At 34.3% G+C, this 19,236-nt stretch overlaps 1 protein-coding gene across 4 annotated transcripts in view; it reads left to right on the plus strand.

The window, feature by feature from the left end:
- The window catches only part of ABCD2 (ATP binding cassette subfamily D member 2), a 71,291-nt gene that overhangs the window by 40,631 nt on the left and 11,424 nt on the right, over positions 1 to 19,236 (plus strand). For all 4 annotated transcript variants that reach the window (XM_057703089.1, XM_057703090.1, XM_057703092.1 and 1 more), the window contains 2 exons: positions 6,911 to 7,056; positions 12,017 to 12,101. In XM_057703089.1, coding sequence (XP_057559072.1) covers positions 6,911 to 7,056; positions 12,017 to 12,101 — 231 coding nt within the window. The remainder of the gene's footprint in view (positions 1 to 6,910; positions 7,057 to 12,016; positions 12,102 to 19,236) is intronic.

The following is a 19,236-nucleotide window of genomic DNA, read 5'->3' on the forward strand; positions in this document are numbered from 1 at the left end:
GCTTATAAATGTAATAAGAAATTAAGTATTGTAAAAACAAAACAATTATAATTGAGTTCTTATGAGATAAATTTTCATCTGTTCATTGAAAAGAACTGACAGATTTCAGAAGTCATAAAGAAATCATAAATAATATTAAATTAACCTTTTAAAGAAGTTACAAAGTTTTTTAAAATTAATTTTTATTGAAGTATAGTTGCTTTACAATGTTGTGTTAGTTTCTACTGTACAGCAAAATGAATCAGCTATACATGTACATATATCCCCTCTTTTTTTAGATTTCCTTCCCATTTAGGGCACCACAGTGCATTAAGTAGAGTTCCCTGTGTTATGCAGTATGTTCTCATTAGTTGTCTATTTTATATACAGTAACAATAATGTATATGTGTCAATCCCAATCTCCCAATTAGAAGTTACAAAGTTTTTCTTCTTTAAATTCCTTTTATAAAGAAAACATTTCGCAGCCTTATGCATATTGATACCTTTGAGGTCCCATAAATTGCTACAATGAACTAAGTGGTACTTCAGTTACTAAAAGAAATACTTCTGGGTAAATGTGGCTATCCAACTGCCCCAATACCACTTGCTGAAAGACTGTCTTTTTCCCATTGTATATTCTTGCCTCCTTTGTCGAAGATAAATTGACCATAGGTGTGAGGCATATTCTTTTGCAGTATAGGTTATTATAAGATATTGAATATAGTTCCCTGTGCTATACAGTAGGACCTTGCTGTTTATTTTATATATAGTAGCTTGTATCTGCTAATCCCAGACTCCTAATTTATCCCTTCCCTTCCCCTTCCCCCTTTGGTAATCATAAGTTTGTTTTCAAATGAACTTATTTACAAAACGAAAACAGATTCACAGACATAGAAAACAAACTTATGCTCTTAAGATATTGCCTTTTCACATAGGCAGATAACTTAAACCTAAGTAAAAATAAACTTTTTTGTCTCCATAACAGTTTATTGAATGCCTACTACTTGCCTGTAGTACTGTACTAAGTGCTCAGGCTACATTGCTTTATAAAAACCCACTGCTTCATTTAATCCTCATAGCAAATGCAATAAAGTAAGTTGCTTTACAAATGAGGTAACTATAGCTCAGAATTTGGGTCACATTGCCAGTAAATGGTAAGATGGGGATTCCAGTACAGAACCATCTCTCCAAAGGCCATTATCAAAACCATGACTCTATACTGTCTTCCCTGAAATGTAGATATAAAATATAATTTCATCAAATATTGCCAGTTAATCAAGTCTTATGGTGGAATCCTGTAGAAACACCTTTGAAATGAATGTTCGGATGTATTTTCATCATTGTACTCTCAGTTACATATTGTGTCATTGCTGTTCTGTGGATTGAATTATATCTGGAGTTTATGCTAAGGATATCTGTGCTTCTGATTTACATTAAATTGGCACTGGCATCACTTTGTAAGTTAGCAAAAGTACTGACTCCTAATATTTTCTCATATTTCTTCTTAGTAGTCTCAGGTTACTGACTAAAAAATTGTTCACTGGCCCTGATGGACACTATTTTATGCTACTGTTACTATTACCAGATATTAATTTAAGATAATATCACATTATATAAATGCTTACAATGATGGAAATAAATAACTTTGTGTCTTAATTCTGTCTTTAAAAAATAAATGGTTAGACTGGCGAGGGAAAATAAAGCAGAGAGCAGGAGAAGACATAGGGAATATGGTAGAAGAAAAGTGACTAGAAATGGTGCAACCACTTGGGAAAAGAATTTGTTATTTCCTCAAAAAGTTAAACAGAGTTACCATAAGCCCCACTCCTAGGTGTATGCCCACTATTCATAATAGCCAAATAGTGGAAACAACTGAAATATCCAGATTAACAAAATGCTGTGTATCCATACAATGGAATTTAATTCAGACATAAAAAGGAAGGAAATACTGCTACATGGTGCAACATGGATGGATGAACCTGAAGACATTCTGCTGACAGAAAGAAGACCACAAAAGACCACATATTATGTGATTACATATATGTGAAATGTCCAGAATAGGCAAATCCACAGAGACAGAAAGTAGGTTAGAGGGGACTTCCCTAGTGCAATGGTTAAGAATCTGCCTGCCAATGCAGGGGACATGGGTTTGATTCCTGGCCCGGGAAGATCCCACATGGCATGGAGCAACTAAGCTCCTGTGCCACAACGACTGAGCCTGAGCTCTAGAGCCCTTGAGCCACAACTGTTGAGCCCACATGCCACAACTACTGAAGCCAATGCTCCTAGAGCCTGTGCTCCACAGCAAGAGAAGCCACTGCACCAAAGCCCACACACTGCAACGACAATTAGCCCCCACTTGCTGCAACTAGAGAAAGCCCACAAGCAGCAATGAAGACCCAAGAAAATAAATTTTAAAAAAAGAAAAAAGAAAGCAGATTAGTGATTGTTAGGGGTTGGGAGGAGGGAATAACTAGGAATGTCTGCTATTAGGTATGGAGTTTCTTTTTGGGGTGAAGAAAATAGCGGCAATGTTTACATGAGCTTGTGAATATACTAAAAATCATTGAATTTTACACTTTAAAAGGGTAAATTTTACAATGTGAATTAGATCTCAATTTTAAAAATATGACTAGTTATTCCTTATATTTGCAAAGACTCCATTGAAAACCTTATTATATGAATGCATATATATATATAATTGAAATTTAAATATTTTGATTTTCAAATATTAGTTGTCTGTTATAAAATAGATTGTGCTATCTATCCTTCAACTAAATCATTTGCATGTTATGGGAAAATAGGTAGATAATTGATCTACAAAACACATTTTATATTTAAAACCTTCAATTCTCTCTCTTTGTACACACACACACACACACACACACATACACACACACACACATACATCTTTTTCTTTTTTTAAAGTAAGTTGCTGGGACTTCCCTGGTGGCGCAGCTGTTAAGAATCTGCCTGCCAATGCCAGGGCCACGGGTTCGATCCCTGGTCCGGGAAGATCCCACATGCCTCGGAGCAACTCAGTCCGTGCACCACAACTAAGGAGCCTGCACTCTAGAGCCCATGAGCCACAACTACTGAAGCCCAGGCATCTAAAGCCCATGCTCTGGAACAAGAGAAGCCACCACAATGAGAAGCCTGCACACCTCAATGAAGAGTAGCTCACCACAACTAGAGAAAGCCCGTGCACAGCAACAGCAGTGAAAACTCAACACAGCCAGTAAATAAATAAGTAAATTTATTAAAAAAAATAATAAAGTAAGTTGCTGTAGGACTTCCTAGGTGGCACAGTGGTTAGGAATCCACCTGCCAATGCAGGGGACATGGGTTCGAGCCCTGCCCCAGGAGGATGCCACATGCTGCTGAGCGGCTAAGCCCGAGCACCACAACTATTCAGCCTGTGCTCTGGAACCCATGAGCTACGGCTGTTGAGCCCATGTGCTGCAACTACTGAAGCCCATGTGCCTAGAGCCTGTGCTCCAAAACGGGAGAGGCAGCTGCAATGAGGAGCCCATGCACCACAATGAAGACTAGCCCCTACTCTCGGCAACTAGAAAAAACCCATGTGCGGCAACGAAGACCCAACACAGCCAATAAAACAATAAATCCAATAAATAATAAATAAGTAAATTTATTTACTTAAAAAAATTAAAGTAGTTTGCTATAAATAAATCTTCACACCTAACTTTTTTAGGGTATACAGTTGACCCTTGAGCAATGCAGAGGTTAGAGGCGCTGACCCCAGCACAGTTGAAAATCCGTGTATAATTTAAAGTCAGCCCTCTCTGCCTGCGGTTCCACATCTGCAGATTCAACCAACCACAGATCGTGAAGTACCGTAATATTTCATATTGAAAAAAACCCATGTATAAGTGGACCCACGCAGTTCAAACCCATGTTGCTCAATGGGGAACAGTATTTTCAAAGAGCAGCATAGTCTCTAACATATAGTACAATGATCGAATTCATGAAAATTAACATTGATATAATATTATTATCTGAACATACTTCTGTTGGTTCTCAAACTGGCCTTCATACAAGGGCTAGAAGAGACCAAAAAAAGACGCAGACCACTCCAGATTGGTGGATGGCAAGTTTAATAAGCAAGGCAATTTACATTTGAGGCTTGTGGTGAGCAGCCTCAAGATAAACCTGTCCACTTCCATCCATCAGAATCTTAAAAGTTTATATAGAAGCTTTACTGGGGTCCAGTCATGTATACCATCCAGATGGTCTCAACACCACATTCCTCTCTCAAGGCTGCATCCTTGAAAATAGTTGGTGGCTGTGGGCACTGTGGGTTAAGCATACATTGCAAGGTCAGGGGAGAGGGTGAGGAGCATCAGATTGCCTGGGTCCAGCTCATGGGTCAGCTGACAGTGGAGTCCTCTTGATTACCTCCTCCAACAACTTTCCACATTCAAATTTTGCCAACTGTCACAATGTTATTCTTTATAATAACTTGTTTCTCTCAATCAAGCATCATACATTGCATTTTAGTTGCCATATTGCTCTAGTTTCTTTTAATCTGAAAGAATTCCTCAGCCTTTCTTTGTTTTTTATGATATTGATATTTGTATAATGAGAGCACGACTGTTGTTGTTGTTGTTGTTTATTCATAAAGTCCCTCAATTTGTGTTTATTTGTTGGTTTCCTTTTGATACAATTCAGTTACATTTTTTTTTTCAATAATACTACCTGCATTCATTTCCAAGATCTACTGAAACCAAAAACTTGGTGCCTTGAAACAACAGAAATTTATTTGCTCATAGATCTAGAGGCCAGGAGTCCAAAATCAAGGTGTTGGCAGGCCGCCCTCCCTCTGGAAGCTCTAGGGGAGAATTTTTTCTTACCTCTTCCAGCTTCTGGTGGTGCCAGGCATTCCTTGGTTTGTGACAGCATAACTCCAGTCTCTGCCTCCGTCTGCACGTGACTTTCTTCCCTGTGTTATTCTTCTTCTTTAAAGGAGTTTATTGGATTTAGGACCCATCTGGTTAATCCAGGATGATTTTATCTCAAGATTCTTAACTTAATTACATCTGCAAGGACCTTTTTTTCTAAATAAGGTCGCATTCACAAATAATAGGGGTTAGGACTTGGATATATCTTTGAGGTCCACAATTCAACCCACTATACAACCTAAAAGATGTTGTGTCCTTCTCAAAGGATAGTACCAGGATGCAGAAAACATAAACAGAACTAGGAAATAGATTTTTTGTTAAAAAAAAATATGAATTCTTACTGATACGCTAATTCAAATTAAACAGCACAGTTTTTTTTTTTTTCTCTCACCTCACGTTTCCTTTTCGTATCTTCCACAGTGAGAACCTTAGGTCCTAAGGTTATTAAAATGTCTACTTACTTGGTCATTCCTATAACATAGTTTCAGAATTGCTACACCTATAACAGCAAGAAACATGAACAATTAGTTTCAAGTTTTCTTTGTGGTTCTTTTGGTTTTCAACTGAAATTATGTAACCAAATTTGAAAGTTACATGGATCAGTCCCTCCTCCCCTTCTGTGTGGTTATGCTATTCATTCGATATACTTTTCAGTTTGTTTGTTTCTGTGTGTATTCAATTTTAGGGTTTCTTCCTTCATCCTTATTGGTTATTTTTTTTTTTAAAATAATAACACTGTAACGTGATTCTAAGAGTAAAAACTATATAGAAAGGATTCTTGGAGAGTTCTCTCCCTCTCTTATTTATTCTTCCTTGGCCCTCCAATCTCCTATAGGTAACTGATTTCATTAGTTTCTGGTTTACTGTTTCCTTTTGTAAATATAAGCAGATAAATGTATATTTTCTTATTTTGCTTTAATTTCACATAAAAGTGGTGTACTACAAATCAGTGGTTCTATCAAATGGTTTTATCCCCTAGGGGATAATATTTGGAGACTTTTTTGTTTTGTTTTGTTTTTGTCACCACCTCAGTGGATGCTACTAGCATTTAGTGGGTAGAGACCAAGTATGCTGCTAAACATCCTATGATACACAGGATATACCTCAGTAACAAAGAATTATCTGGTTTAATATATCCATAATACCACTGTTGAGAAACCCTGCTGTACATCTACTTTGCACTTCGCTTTTCAACTTAACAATATATTGTGGAAATCACCCTATATCAATCCTTAGAGATCTCCCACATCCTGTTTTACACCTGCATAGTGCAGGTGCTATAGTTTATTCAGTCAGTCTCCTTTTTATGCACATTTAGGTTGTTCTCAATAGTTTGCAATTACAAATAATGCTGTGATGGAGAACTTTACACACTTTTTTGTTGTTGGTGGTATATTTTTGGAATTATATCTTTAGAATAAATTCCTAGAAATGAGTCAAAGACCAGATGATATATTGGTTTGCCAAATTCTCTCCAAAAGGTTGTACCATTTTGCATTTTCACCATTGCATGAAAGTACCTTGTCTCTCCATAGACTTGCCAATTGAGTGAGTTGTCAAGCTTTTGAACTTCTACCAATCTGATAAGTAAGAAACTCAGTATAGTTTTAATTTGCATTTCTCCTATTATGGATGATTTTTTAAAAGATTTGTTTGCTCACATTGCTGGGTCAAAACCTCAAATTTTATGTTTAACCCAAATAGTTTTAGATGAAATACAGAAGCAACATTTATAAAATGCAACAGAACAAGTATGTATTTCTGTGCTGAAAATATCCAAGTATTTCTTGTAGAAACTTTCTTGTGGCTATGTCTCTATATGTTTTTTACATGAATATAACTGCATATTATGCTTCCATGCCTGAGAGAGAAATACTCATCCCAGGTAATAAATTTAATCCTAGAAATATGCTATTTAAGTCTGCTCTGCAGTTTTCAGACCACCAGGATGTCACACTGAGTAAAGTAAACTGATTTTGTACTAGGATTCTTGTGTTCTTGTTGTATTACAGGCCATACATGTCTCTTGGAAGTCTTCGGGATCAAGTCATTTATCCAGATTCAGTGGATGACATGCATGATAAAGGCTATACAGACCATGATCTAGATTGTATTCTACACAATGTTCACCTCTATCATATAGTTCAAAGAGAAGGAGGTAAAGTCTATAATTTGGGGGGGGGGGGTCATGTATTTAACTTGATTATTAAAAAATAAACTTGGGTTTAATTTGAGTGTATGCTGTTGTTGGAACATAAGCACACAAGTAAAGATGGAGTTTACAGTTTTTGTTGCTTTTCCATTATTGATATGCACTTTTCTGCTTTTGTTATATTTCATGCAGCACACTAAGCTTTTTACTGTCTGCTGCTCGCATTTGAAAACAGTTTTTCCCCTATATTTGAATGTACATGTGTCCCTGAGGCCATAGTCAATCTAAATGTATGTAAAGTTCATGACAGAAATATTCTCCAGTCAAGCTTTCAGCTTACATTAAATGTAGTAATTTGAGAAGTAGGTATGACAGAACTTTTTATTTTCAGACCCACAGTCTTACCAATATATTTTTTTTTCCCTAAAGCAACACATAGAGACTTAGATGGACTATAGAGACTTCTGTACTGTAGTTTCTCAACATAAAACATACTTTTGGAAAAGTAGGAACAGCAGTTATACATATTAGCTCAAAAAAGAATTACTTTCAAAAAACAGAATTACTTTCAAATAACTTGATAAAAATATGATTTGGTAGCCTAGAAAAACTACTGAAATAGCAAGCTAGAATTCTTTCTAGGTTTAATTTTGCATGGGTTTTATGTTTTATTTTTAAGCCTATTTACATTATCAAAAGGAGCAGGGTAGTACCGTAATGAGGAGTGTAAGCTTTGAAGTCAGAGTTCTGGAATCAAATCTTAAATAGGTCTGTTCTCTGTATCTTTACCTGTAAAATGGGGATAAACATCTATCTTATAAAGATTCTGTGAAGATTAAATAAGACTTTATGTTAAGCATTAAGAACAGTGGCACATAGTAAATGTATAAGAATTAGTTGCTAAAGGTAATAGAAGTAGTTGATATTGATACTATGATATTTTGTCTTTGTGTGATGATACTTGATATTTTACATAGAAAGTTCACATGTATTATTTCATTTGCTCCTTACAATAAGCAAATGAGGTGGGCAAAAGAGGTATTATTATATTTAATTTATTGCATTTATAATATCATAATTGATAAATGCTATAACTATGGAAAGCAGGTTATCTTTTTGTTTCATATGGTCAGCTTCTTCCCAGTTTTAAAACACTGTGGTAGAATAACACTGTCAATTTTGGGTAAGTTATTTTGGCTAAGTTCGAAATCCAATAATCTGAATGGAAATTTATAATAAACATGAGATAGTCTATCCTTTTAGAAGTCATCAAGAAATTCTAGAACTGTTTTAAGAATACTCCAACCTTAATAATAGTAATTGTTATGGTTTATTGAGTGCTTACTCTGCAGAATATAACATATTAAGCATTTTACACTGTCATCCTATTTAATATTTGTGACTGCCCGATGATGTGGATTTTACTAACCCCCTTTAACAGATGAAATTCAGAAGTTCAGTAGTTTCCCCAGGGGCCCTCAGCAAGTGGTGGGTCAGGGATTCAAATACAGATGCAACTTGAAAGTCAGTGTTCTATATTAGGCTATGCCACTGTGCTATGCTATCTCAGCTTCTTAGATACTGATAAGACTTGTTATATCCTTACACATTAAAAAAAAAAAAAGCTAAGGAAACCCACTTTACTTGCCTAGTCCTTAAAACATGAAACATGTTTTTAAGCAAAGCAGGAAAGCACTTAAGTTTGCAAGGACATCACTTACTCTGGAAGAAGCTTGCTAAAGTTCTAGTAAGGCTAGCTAATACTTTGCTTAGAGAAATAATTTTCTTTAGTGAAAGATGGATTTTAAAACTATGTTTTATTCCATAAAAGAGATTACAGAATATAAAGGAGTATAAGCATTAACAAATAGACATGAACTGAAGCAGTTTGTACATCTTTAAGAAGGAGGAAAGCTGTTCACGTCTTAGCTGATTTAGTCTCACTATTTCAGCATCAGAGGTGATATTATGACTCAGAGCTTTGATTTATATGTTCTGTGATCATGAAATATTGCCTACTAAAACTTTTAGGTTTAGTGGAACAAAGGACATGATTTATTTAAAAATATGAAATTAAAGATTCCTTTGACCTAAATACTTTTGTCTTGTGCATTCTCAGTTGGGGAGAGGGGTGGAATTTTTTTAAGCCCAGAATATTTCTTCACCGTGTAGCAATCTCAACCTATTTTTCAAATCCTCACTTATGTTTCATAAATGCTATAAAGTTGTCATAGAGAAAATTTTATTTCAACAGTTTTCACTAGCAGCAAGAACTTTGAATCACTTGGCATTTAGAGATTTTTTTTTTTCCTAATAGAAAATTATGTTTTTAAATAGATAGAAGATTCCTGGAATTTTGCCCAAGAAACAACACTGGTCCCTACTAGGGAGAATCATTGGGAAGTAGGCAAAAATCTTCTTTTCAATCCGGTGCACAAGAAACAACAAAACTCTACTTCTTATTTCCTTTCCCTTTGACCAAGTTTATTTAGAAATTTTAGTAAAGATGAAAATTCAGCTGAGGAAGAATAAAGAAATAGTGTTCATCGAAGCACTATTTACAATAGCCAGGTCATGAAAGCAACCCAAATGTCCATCAACAGATGAGTGGATAAAGAAGATGTGGTACATATATACAATGGAATATTATTCAGCCATAAAAAGGAATGAAATTGGGATATCTGTAGAGACATGGATGGACCTAGAGACTATCATACAGAGTGAAGTAAATCAGAAAGAGAAAAACAAATATCATAGAGTAACGCATATAAGCGGAATCTAGAAAAATGGTACAGATGAACCAGTTTGCAAGGCAGAAATAGAGATGTAGAGAACAGATGTAGAGAACAAACATATGGACACCAAGGGGAGAAAGCAGGGAGTGGGGAGAGGGGTTGGGATGAGATGAATTGGGAGGTTGGGATTGCCATATATACATTACTAATAAGAAAAAAATTATCAAATTGTACACTTTAAATATATGCAGTTTAGGGCTTCCTAGGTGGCACAGTGGTTAGGAATCCACCTGCCAATGCAGGGGACATGGGTTCGATCCCTGGTCCAGGAAGATCCCACATGCTACGGAGCAACTAAGCCCATGCGCCACAACTATTGAGCCTGCGCTTTAGAGCCCGTGAGCCACAACTATTGAGCCCATATGCTGCAACTACTGAAGCCCATGTGCCTAGAGTCTGTGCTCCACAGCAAGAGAAGCCACGGCAATGAGGAGCCTGTGCACCACAACGAAGAGTAGCCCCCACTCACCGCACTAAGGAAAGCCCGCTCACAGCAAAAAAAGACCCAACACAGCCAAAAAAATAGATAAATAAACAAATAAACAAATAAACAAGTTTTAATAAATAAATAAATAAATGAAGTTTATTCTATGTCATTATAGCTCAATAAAATTCCTTAAAAAAAGTCCTAAGTGTTTTGTGTATGAGTGTGTGTGTGTGTGTGTGTGTGTGTGTGAAGTTTTGACAGTCATTTTCCTCTTTGAAAATCAGGCTTTGCCTAGTCTACTCTGTTTTCTGATATTCCCACTTCAGAAAAATATTTGATATGTCTGTCTTCCTAATAGGCCCCATGGTTTTGTTTCTAAGTAACTTTTTTTCTTATTACAAAATTAAGAAAGGACATAAAAAGTATTTGAAAATAATAAAATTTTCAAATATTATAAAAATGTTTAGCTTATATTAGAAGTCTCATAATTCCATTCCCAGAGATGTGTGTATATGTTTGTTTATTTACAGAAATGCAATTATAATGTATATATGTATATGTGTTCTTGCTTCTAGTGAAAGCTGTTAAAAGAAAATTTTCTCTATGTCTTAGTTTTACAGCATTTATGAAACATAAGTGAGGATTTGAAAAATAGATTCACATTGCTGCATAGTGGAGAAATGTTCTGGGCTTAAAAAATTTTCCCCCTGCCAACTGGGAAGGCAAAAGAGAAAAGTATTTGGGTCAAAGGAAACTTTAATTTGACATATTTAAATAAGTCATGTGCTTTGTTCCACTAAACTCAAAAGTTCTAGTGGGCAATTAAAACTCTGCATATAACTTATTGTAGGCCCTCTGTATCCAAGGTTCCTCCACATCTGCCATTCTGCATTTGCAGATTAAATCAACTGCAAATTGTATAGTACTGTAGTATTTACTGTTGAAAAAAATGCGTATTTCACAGTTCAATCCCTGTTGTTCAAGGGTCAACTGTATACAAGCAAGCACACAATTCTGCAATTTAGTTTTCCATATAAAGATATTCTAGGTACATTTCTATATTAGTATGTATTGATCTAACCTATTTTTTTTTAAAGAATAGAAGCCTGCCTTTTTGAATAAATATCCAACAAAGTCAGTAGTTAAGATGTTGTAAGATATGGAGTAGATAAACTGTAAAAGCATGAAGATAGACCTACATATAAATCCTAGCTCTAATATATAGCTGTGTAAAGTTTGATACATCAATTTCTACATGAGTTTCAGTTTATCCAGTTACAAAATAAAACTAATAATAGCTACCTCATAAGGTTGTGAAATATATAATGAGACAACTAATACACATTGCCAGGTGTGTGGAAACCATTTAAGTTAGCTCCTGTCATACCCTCTGTAGACTTTGCAACAAGCCTATGCAAATTTGTTGGTCTTTTCTCCCACCATCCTCCAAAATAAGTCTAAATATACCAAATCTTTGGAGATATTCAGAAACACATTTTCAAAGTGTCAGTATTTAGAATTCTTAGAAGATGTTTTGTCAGTGTAAGTAATTATTATCAGTAAAAAATATCAAATCTAAAACAAAATGCTTAAACATAAGGCTCTCTAGTTTATCCAAGCATATGTTCTGTGAAATATCATGTTCTTTGTGTTAATATTTCACTTTTCTAGGTAAAAACTGTAAAAGATGCTCTCTTTAGTTAAAAGATGCTTTATAAAATATATATTTGTATATATTTTAAAGGATGGGATGCTGTAATGGACTGGAAAGATGTCCTGTCAGGAGGGGAAAAGCAAAGAATGGGCATGGCACGCATGTTTTATCATAGGTAAGTATATTATACTCAAACAATGACTATTCCATTGTTGTAATCAAAAAACATTTAGACAGGGTTAGTGTCTTTATCTTTACTTTGAAAATATCTTTCTGAAAAGCTAGTGATTAGAATTTATGTTTTTTTAATTTCTTAGGTTATTTTTTTAATGTGACAGAAATCTCCAAATATTTTTTCTATTTCTTTTATGTTGAGTAGTTAGATGACAAAATTAAATTTTTATATGTCCTAAGTTTGAAAGTAGGATTATTACTAATTTTAAAATGTGAAGAATACATAACCATTATTATAACATTGTGAATACAGTAGGTAGACATTCAGTAATACTTCTCAATTACATTATTAAATTCAAACTAAATTAACTTTCTAACCACTCAGTAGCCTATAAAGGTTAGTAGTGCTCTCCTCCTTGAAAATCAGAGGCATATCTGGGAAAAAGAACCAGCCAGAGTAAGTCTTAATGGATGCAGAAATAAAGAGATGCAGGAAATCATTTCTCTTGATAAAACTCTTCTATTTGCAACCAGCTTCATAGACTTTTGAGTTCAAAGTACCAAGCACAAGACATTGGAAAGAAATATTAAAGCTATTCTGATTTGTTCCTCTTTTTTGTCCTATTCTTCTGTGGAAAAAAAAATTCCCTTTTCTTTATGTTAGGCCTCTGGCAATGAGAACCTGAGTTGTTACTCACTTTTAATACTTATACCTTAGGCAGAAAAGCCCAAGAGTTATGTACATGAATGCCTGAATGGACCATAAGCTGGGGCATATGTAGTACTCTTGAAGAAGTTGCAGTGGAAGCAATAATACTTTTGTAGGGAACTTTTAAAAGCTGATGAAAGCCACACACACACACACACATACACACACACACACACACACACACATCAAGTAAGCCTCATTAAACACTTAGCAACAAGTTGACTATCGATTTAAAAAAATCTTTTATTATGGAAAAAACATTAAAAGTCAAAGGAGAAAAATTTGTAAGATGAACCCCATATTCAACAAGTCTAACATTTTGCAGCACTTGATTTATGTATTCTTTATTTATGAAGCATTTTAAAGCAAATCTAAAATCATGGAATGTTTTCATTAAGTGCTTTGGCATCAATCTCTGAAATATTAGGATATTTTCTTACATAATATACCATAATCACAACTAAAAAAATTGATAATAATCATTTAGATTCATTTAATACCTGGTTCATATTCAATTTCCCTGTCTCAAAAATATCTTCTTTATTTTTTTTTAGAAACATTCAGCTGCATCTTTAATGTCATTATATAATCTCGGTGAACAAATTGTAACTAGTCTGTATATTGGGTTTTAAATTATTAAAATACCATGTTTCTTGCATTATGACTCATGCAATGTAATTATGAAGACGTATAAGGTGGGTGCTTAGCAAAGCCTGGGGTCCATTTTCTTCAACAAGTCAATGGCATAAAAGATGGGAGAAAGGGATGGGGCAGGAAGAAAAAAAAAAGACTTTAAATTAAAAAATAATTAGATATATAACAAAAAATTCAATATATAAACTTTGTTTGGATCTTGGTTTGAACAAACCAAGCATAAAAAGATATTTTTCCATTTAAAGAGTCTCTTTTTCTTCCTGCCCCTGTCCCCCTCCCTCATGGCATTGACTTGTTAAAGAAACAGGGTCCGTTGTCCTATAAGAATGTTGTCCTTTGTAGATTGATCTGATTGCTTCCTCATACGATCCCTTTACCTCTTTCCTCAATCTCCTATTTTTCTTGTAAACTGGAAATTAGAGCAGCTAAAAGCGTGATTATATTTAGGTTCAGCCTTTTTGGTAAGAATATAACATAATATTTATCATTGGAAAAATATGTATAATTTAAACAACTTTATTAAATATAATTATATGTATATTTTATAAAAGCAGAAAAAAAGAAAAAATCTGTTGTCTCACTACTTGGTATAGTTTTTCTCTATTTTGGTATACAAAAGTTGGTTGTTATTTTTTAATGTAACTATTTTCAAAGTATATTACAGCTTATATCTTTTTTTTTTTTTTTTTTTTTGTGCCACATCGTAAAGCTTGCAGTGTCTTAGTTCTGCACCGCCAGGGAATTCCCTATATCCCTCCTTTTATTTTGTGTGCTATGATATGTGCTATTATGTAATAGCTAGCCAGGGTTTAATTATTAATATTATCATTACTATTATTACTATTAAAACATTTATGTACCAAATACATAAATGTATTTAAGTATACAGTTCAATGACTTTTGATAAATTTATATACATTATGTAACCAATATCCCAATTAAGATAAACAATGTTTCCATCACCCTAGAAAGTCTCTCATGCCACTTTCTAGTCAAATCTCTCCATTGACAATTTTTGTTCTGTTTTCTATCCTCATAAATTAGTTCTCCTGCTCTACAACTTCATATAAATGAAATCATATAATATGTATTATTTTTGTGTTATACCTGGAGTTTATTAATGAGAAAAAATATTGTGTAATAACATGGTATTTGTAATAATGTACACAATTAGTTCAAGAGTATGGCAAGCTAAAGAAGTATGAGTCAGAAATTTGTGAACTCAGAGTTTTTAGTGAAGTGTATTTTGGAATGACCTTTTCAAGATGATGTGGTGAAATTCAAGAGTAAATTTATAGTGTGATGTTTATGACCATCTGTTACCCACTGTTACCCTGAATCTGTTTGAGCCTTGCCCATAAATATTCAGTAATATGATCCCCAGCATAATTGGTGAAATATAATATGATAGAATGTAAGATATGACCATAAATTTCTCATTATGTCAGTGGGTTAATAAGATAAGCTCTGTAAGGAAAAGCAAGAGGCATCAATAAAAGATGCTAACCTAAAGAGATTTTAAGTACCTATAACTTAAAATACATACTTGATACTTGTGTATCTAAAATATTTTGGATATAATGTGATACTGAATAAAAATAAAGTTATAGGTATATGAGTGGAAAGAATTTAGCAATGTCTAGGAAGATGAGGGAAGATGAGCAAGTTGAAAAGCAGAATCTATTGAGAAAATAGTAAAATGAAATAGAAATACTAAATCCAGTGAAGGACCTACACTGTTGGTGGGAATGTAAGTTGGTGTAGCCACCATGGAAAACAGTATGCATGTTCCTCAGAAAACTAAAAATAGAATTACCATATGAGCCAACAATCCCACTCCTAGGCATATATCTGGACAAAACTATACTTCAAAAAGATACATGCACCCCTATGTTCATATCAACAGTATTCACAATAGCCAAGACATGGAAACAACCTAAATGTCCATCAACAGATGAATGGATGAAATGGATAAAGATGATATGGTACATATATACAACGGAATACTACTAAGCAATAAAAAAAGAATGAAATAATGCCACTTGCAGCAACATGGATGCAACTAGAGATTATCATACTAAATGCTATAAGTCAGAAAGAGAAAGGCAAATACCACTGATGTCATTTATATGTGGAATCTAAAATATGACACAAAGGAACCCCTCTATGAAACTGAAACAGACTCACAGACATAGAGAACAGACTGGTGATTTTCAAGGGGGAGGGTTTTGGGACAGGGATGGAGTGGGAGGTTGGGGTTAGCAGATGTAAGCTTTTATATAGAGAATGGATAAACAACAAGGTCCTACTGTATAGCACAGAGAAATATATTCAATATCCTATGATAAACTATAATGGAAAAGAATATTAAAAAAAAAGAGTGTATAGGGACTTCCCTGGCAGTCTAGTGGTTAAAACTTTGCACTTCCAGTGCAGGGGGCATGGGTTCAATCCCTGATCAGGGAACTAATGATCACATGCCAAGCAGTGTGGCTGAGGAGGAAAAAAAACAAAAAGAATGTATATATATATACATGTATATATGTATGTATGTATATATATATAGACACTGAATCACTTTGCTGTACAGCAGTAATTAACACAACATTGTAAATCAACTATACTCCAATAAAAAATAAAAATTAAAAAAATCCAGTGAAGGAAAAGTGTAATAATGAGAAACTGTCTCCCCTCATTCTCAAGGGATTAATAACAAGATTTGAGTCGTAATGTGGAAGATTTGAGCTAACTAAAATGGAGAACCTTGGCAAGAAGTATTAAGTATCAAAACTGTGTACTTTTTTTTGAGAGGATTTTAATTTTAATGTTTAAAGAATGATCAGAAAAGTTCCATCTTATAGGGAATAGATTAGAGCCTTTTCAAGGCTCACTCTACTGATGATGCACCAAAAGAAAAAGGAGGGAAAATCTGAGAAACAATGTTTTACTTAGCTTTATCGGTTTCAGCTTACAGCCATTGCTCAATATATTTACCTGCATGTACACACACACACACACACACACACACGTGCACAATGAATCCGGCCAAGGAAACAAAAGTGTTTGATACATCTTACATTTGCTAGCTAGAGGTTGCTATGACAACAGAGGGTAGGAAATATACTTTTTTTCCAGTTCTAAAATGGCATCTCTTCTGTTTAGCTTGAGTCACTCTAAAAAATAAGACACAATAAGTAACTTAATTACTAAAAAGAGATTTATTAAAAAAAAGAAAAATTTACCCCATACCTCTGTGTTTTATACTTCCTTTTCTTCTCCCTCATTTCCACTTAAAATCATCCACAAACAGAAATCAACTCCAAGACAAAGAAATAATGCTTAATACTTAAACCAGGACAGTAATCAAAAGCTAACCAGTAAAATTACTTCTGTTGTCAATGGGAACCTGCAGAATTTTTTAGTTCTTTGCATGGAGAGCTGATATTAAAGTCAAATGGAGTGTTTAAGTCGGCTTTGACTCCTGTATCTATTATCCTTGACCATATCCCCCCAGTAGGTAATAGGATCCTATTAATAAGAAAATGCATCATAGAAAAACAATTTGCAGTGCTAAATAATACTGCATAATTATTTATTATTTAAATAATTATTAAGTTATATAATAATTATTTATGCTGAATGAGAAATTAATACTGGTTTCAATTTTTATCTTTCATTGTCATTTATTTTATTTTTACAGTTTTTTTATTGAAGTATAGTTTATTTACAATCTTGTGTTAATTACTCCTGTACAGCAGTGATTCAGTTATACACATATATACATTCTTTTTTAAAAAAATTCTTCTCTATTATAGTTTGTCATGGGATATTGAATACAGTTCTTTGTGCTATACAGTAGGACCTTGTTGTTTATCCATACCATATATGATAGCTTATGTCTGCTAACCCCTACCTCCCACTCCATCTCTCCCCCAACTCCCTCCTGCTTGGCAACTGTAAGTCTGTTCTGTATGGCTGTGAGTCTGTTTCCGTTTCATAGAGGGGTTCCTTTGAATCATATTTTAGATTCCACATATAAATGACATCATATGGTATTTGCCTTTCTCTTTCTGACTTGTTACACTTAGTATGATAATCTCTAGTTGCACCCATGTTGCTGCAAATGGCATTATTTTGTTCTTTTTTTATGACTGAGTTATATTCCATTGTGTGTATGTGTGTGTATGTGTGTGTGTGTGTGTGAGTGGACATTTAGGTTGTTTCCATGTCTTGGCTCTTGTAAACAGAGCAGCTATGAACATAAGGGTGCATTATCTTTTCAAATTATAGCTTTATCTGGGTATATGCCCAGGAGTGGGATTGCTGGATCATATGGCAACTCTATTTTTAGTTTTTCAGGAAACCTCCATACTGTTCTCCATAGTGGCTCTACCAATTTACGTTCCTACCAACAGTTTAAGATGGTTCCCTTTTCTTCATACCCTCTCCAGCATTTATTATTTGTAGACTTTTTGATGATGGCCATTCTGACTGGTGTGAGGTAGTACCTCATTGCAGTTTTGATTTGCATTTCTCTAATAATTAACAATGATGAGCATCTTTCCATTTGCCTATTGGCCATATGTATTTTTTCTTTGGAGAGTTGTCTATTTAGGTCTTCTGCCCATTTCTCAATTGGGTTGGGTTTTTTGTTATTGTTGTTGTTATTGAATTGTAGGAGCTGCTTGTATATTTTGGAAATTAAGCCCTTGTCGGTCACATCCTTTGCAAACATTTTCTCCCAGTCTGTAGGTTTTTTTCGTTTTGCTTCTGGTTTCTTTTGCTGTGCAAAAGCTTACAAGTTTGATTAGGTCCCATTTGTTTATTTTTGTTTTTATTTCTATTGCCTTGGGAGACTGACCTAAGAAAACACTGGTACGATTTATGTCAGAGAATGTTTTGCCTACATCCTCTTCTAGGAGTTTTATGGTGTCTTGTCTTATATTTAAGTCTTTAAGCCATTTTGAGTTTATTTTTGTGTATGGTGTGAGGGGGTGTTCTAGCTTCATTTATTTACATGCAGCTGTGCAACTTTCCCAATACCACTTGTTGAAGAAACTATCTTTTTCCCATTGTGTATTCTCACCTCCTTCATCAATGATTAATTGTCCACAGTGTGTGGGTTTATTTATGGGCTCTCTATTCTGTTCCATTGATCTGTATATCTGTTTTTGTGCCAGTACCACACTGTTTTGATTATTGTAGCTTTGTAGTATTGTCTGAAGTCTAGGAGGGTTATGCCTCTGGCTCTGTTCTTTTTCCTCAGGATTGCTTTGGCAATTCTGGGTCCTTTATGGTTCCATATAAATTTTAGGATTATTTGTTCTAGTTCTGTGAAAAATGCCATGGGTAATTTGATAGGGATCACATTAAATCTGTAGATTGCTTTGTGTACTATGACCATTTTAACAATATTAATTCTTCCAATCCAAGAACATGGGATATAATTCCATTTCTTTGAATTATCTCCAATTTCAAATTAATGGTTTGTAGTTCTCAGCATATGTCCTTCACCTCCTTGGTGAAGTTTATTCCTAAGTATTTTATTTTATTTTTTGATGTGATTTTAAAAGGGATTGTTTGTTTGCATTCCCTTTCTGATACTTCATTGTTATTGTGAAAAATGTAACTGATTTCTGTATGTTAACCTCATAACCTGCTGCCTTGCTGAATTCATTTCAGTTCTAGTAGTTTTTGTGAGTGGTCTTTAGGATTTTCTTTATATAGTATCATGTCATCTGCATATGAAGACATTTTACCTCTTCCCTTCCCA

The sequence above is a fragment of the Hippopotamus amphibius genome, chromosome 12 (assembly GCF_030028045.1).
Source record: "Hippopotamus amphibius kiboko isolate mHipAmp2 chromosome 12, mHipAmp2.hap2, whole genome shotgun sequence".
NCBI classification, from domain to species: domain Eukaryota; kingdom Metazoa; phylum Chordata; class Mammalia; order Artiodactyla; family Hippopotamidae; genus Hippopotamus; species Hippopotamus amphibius.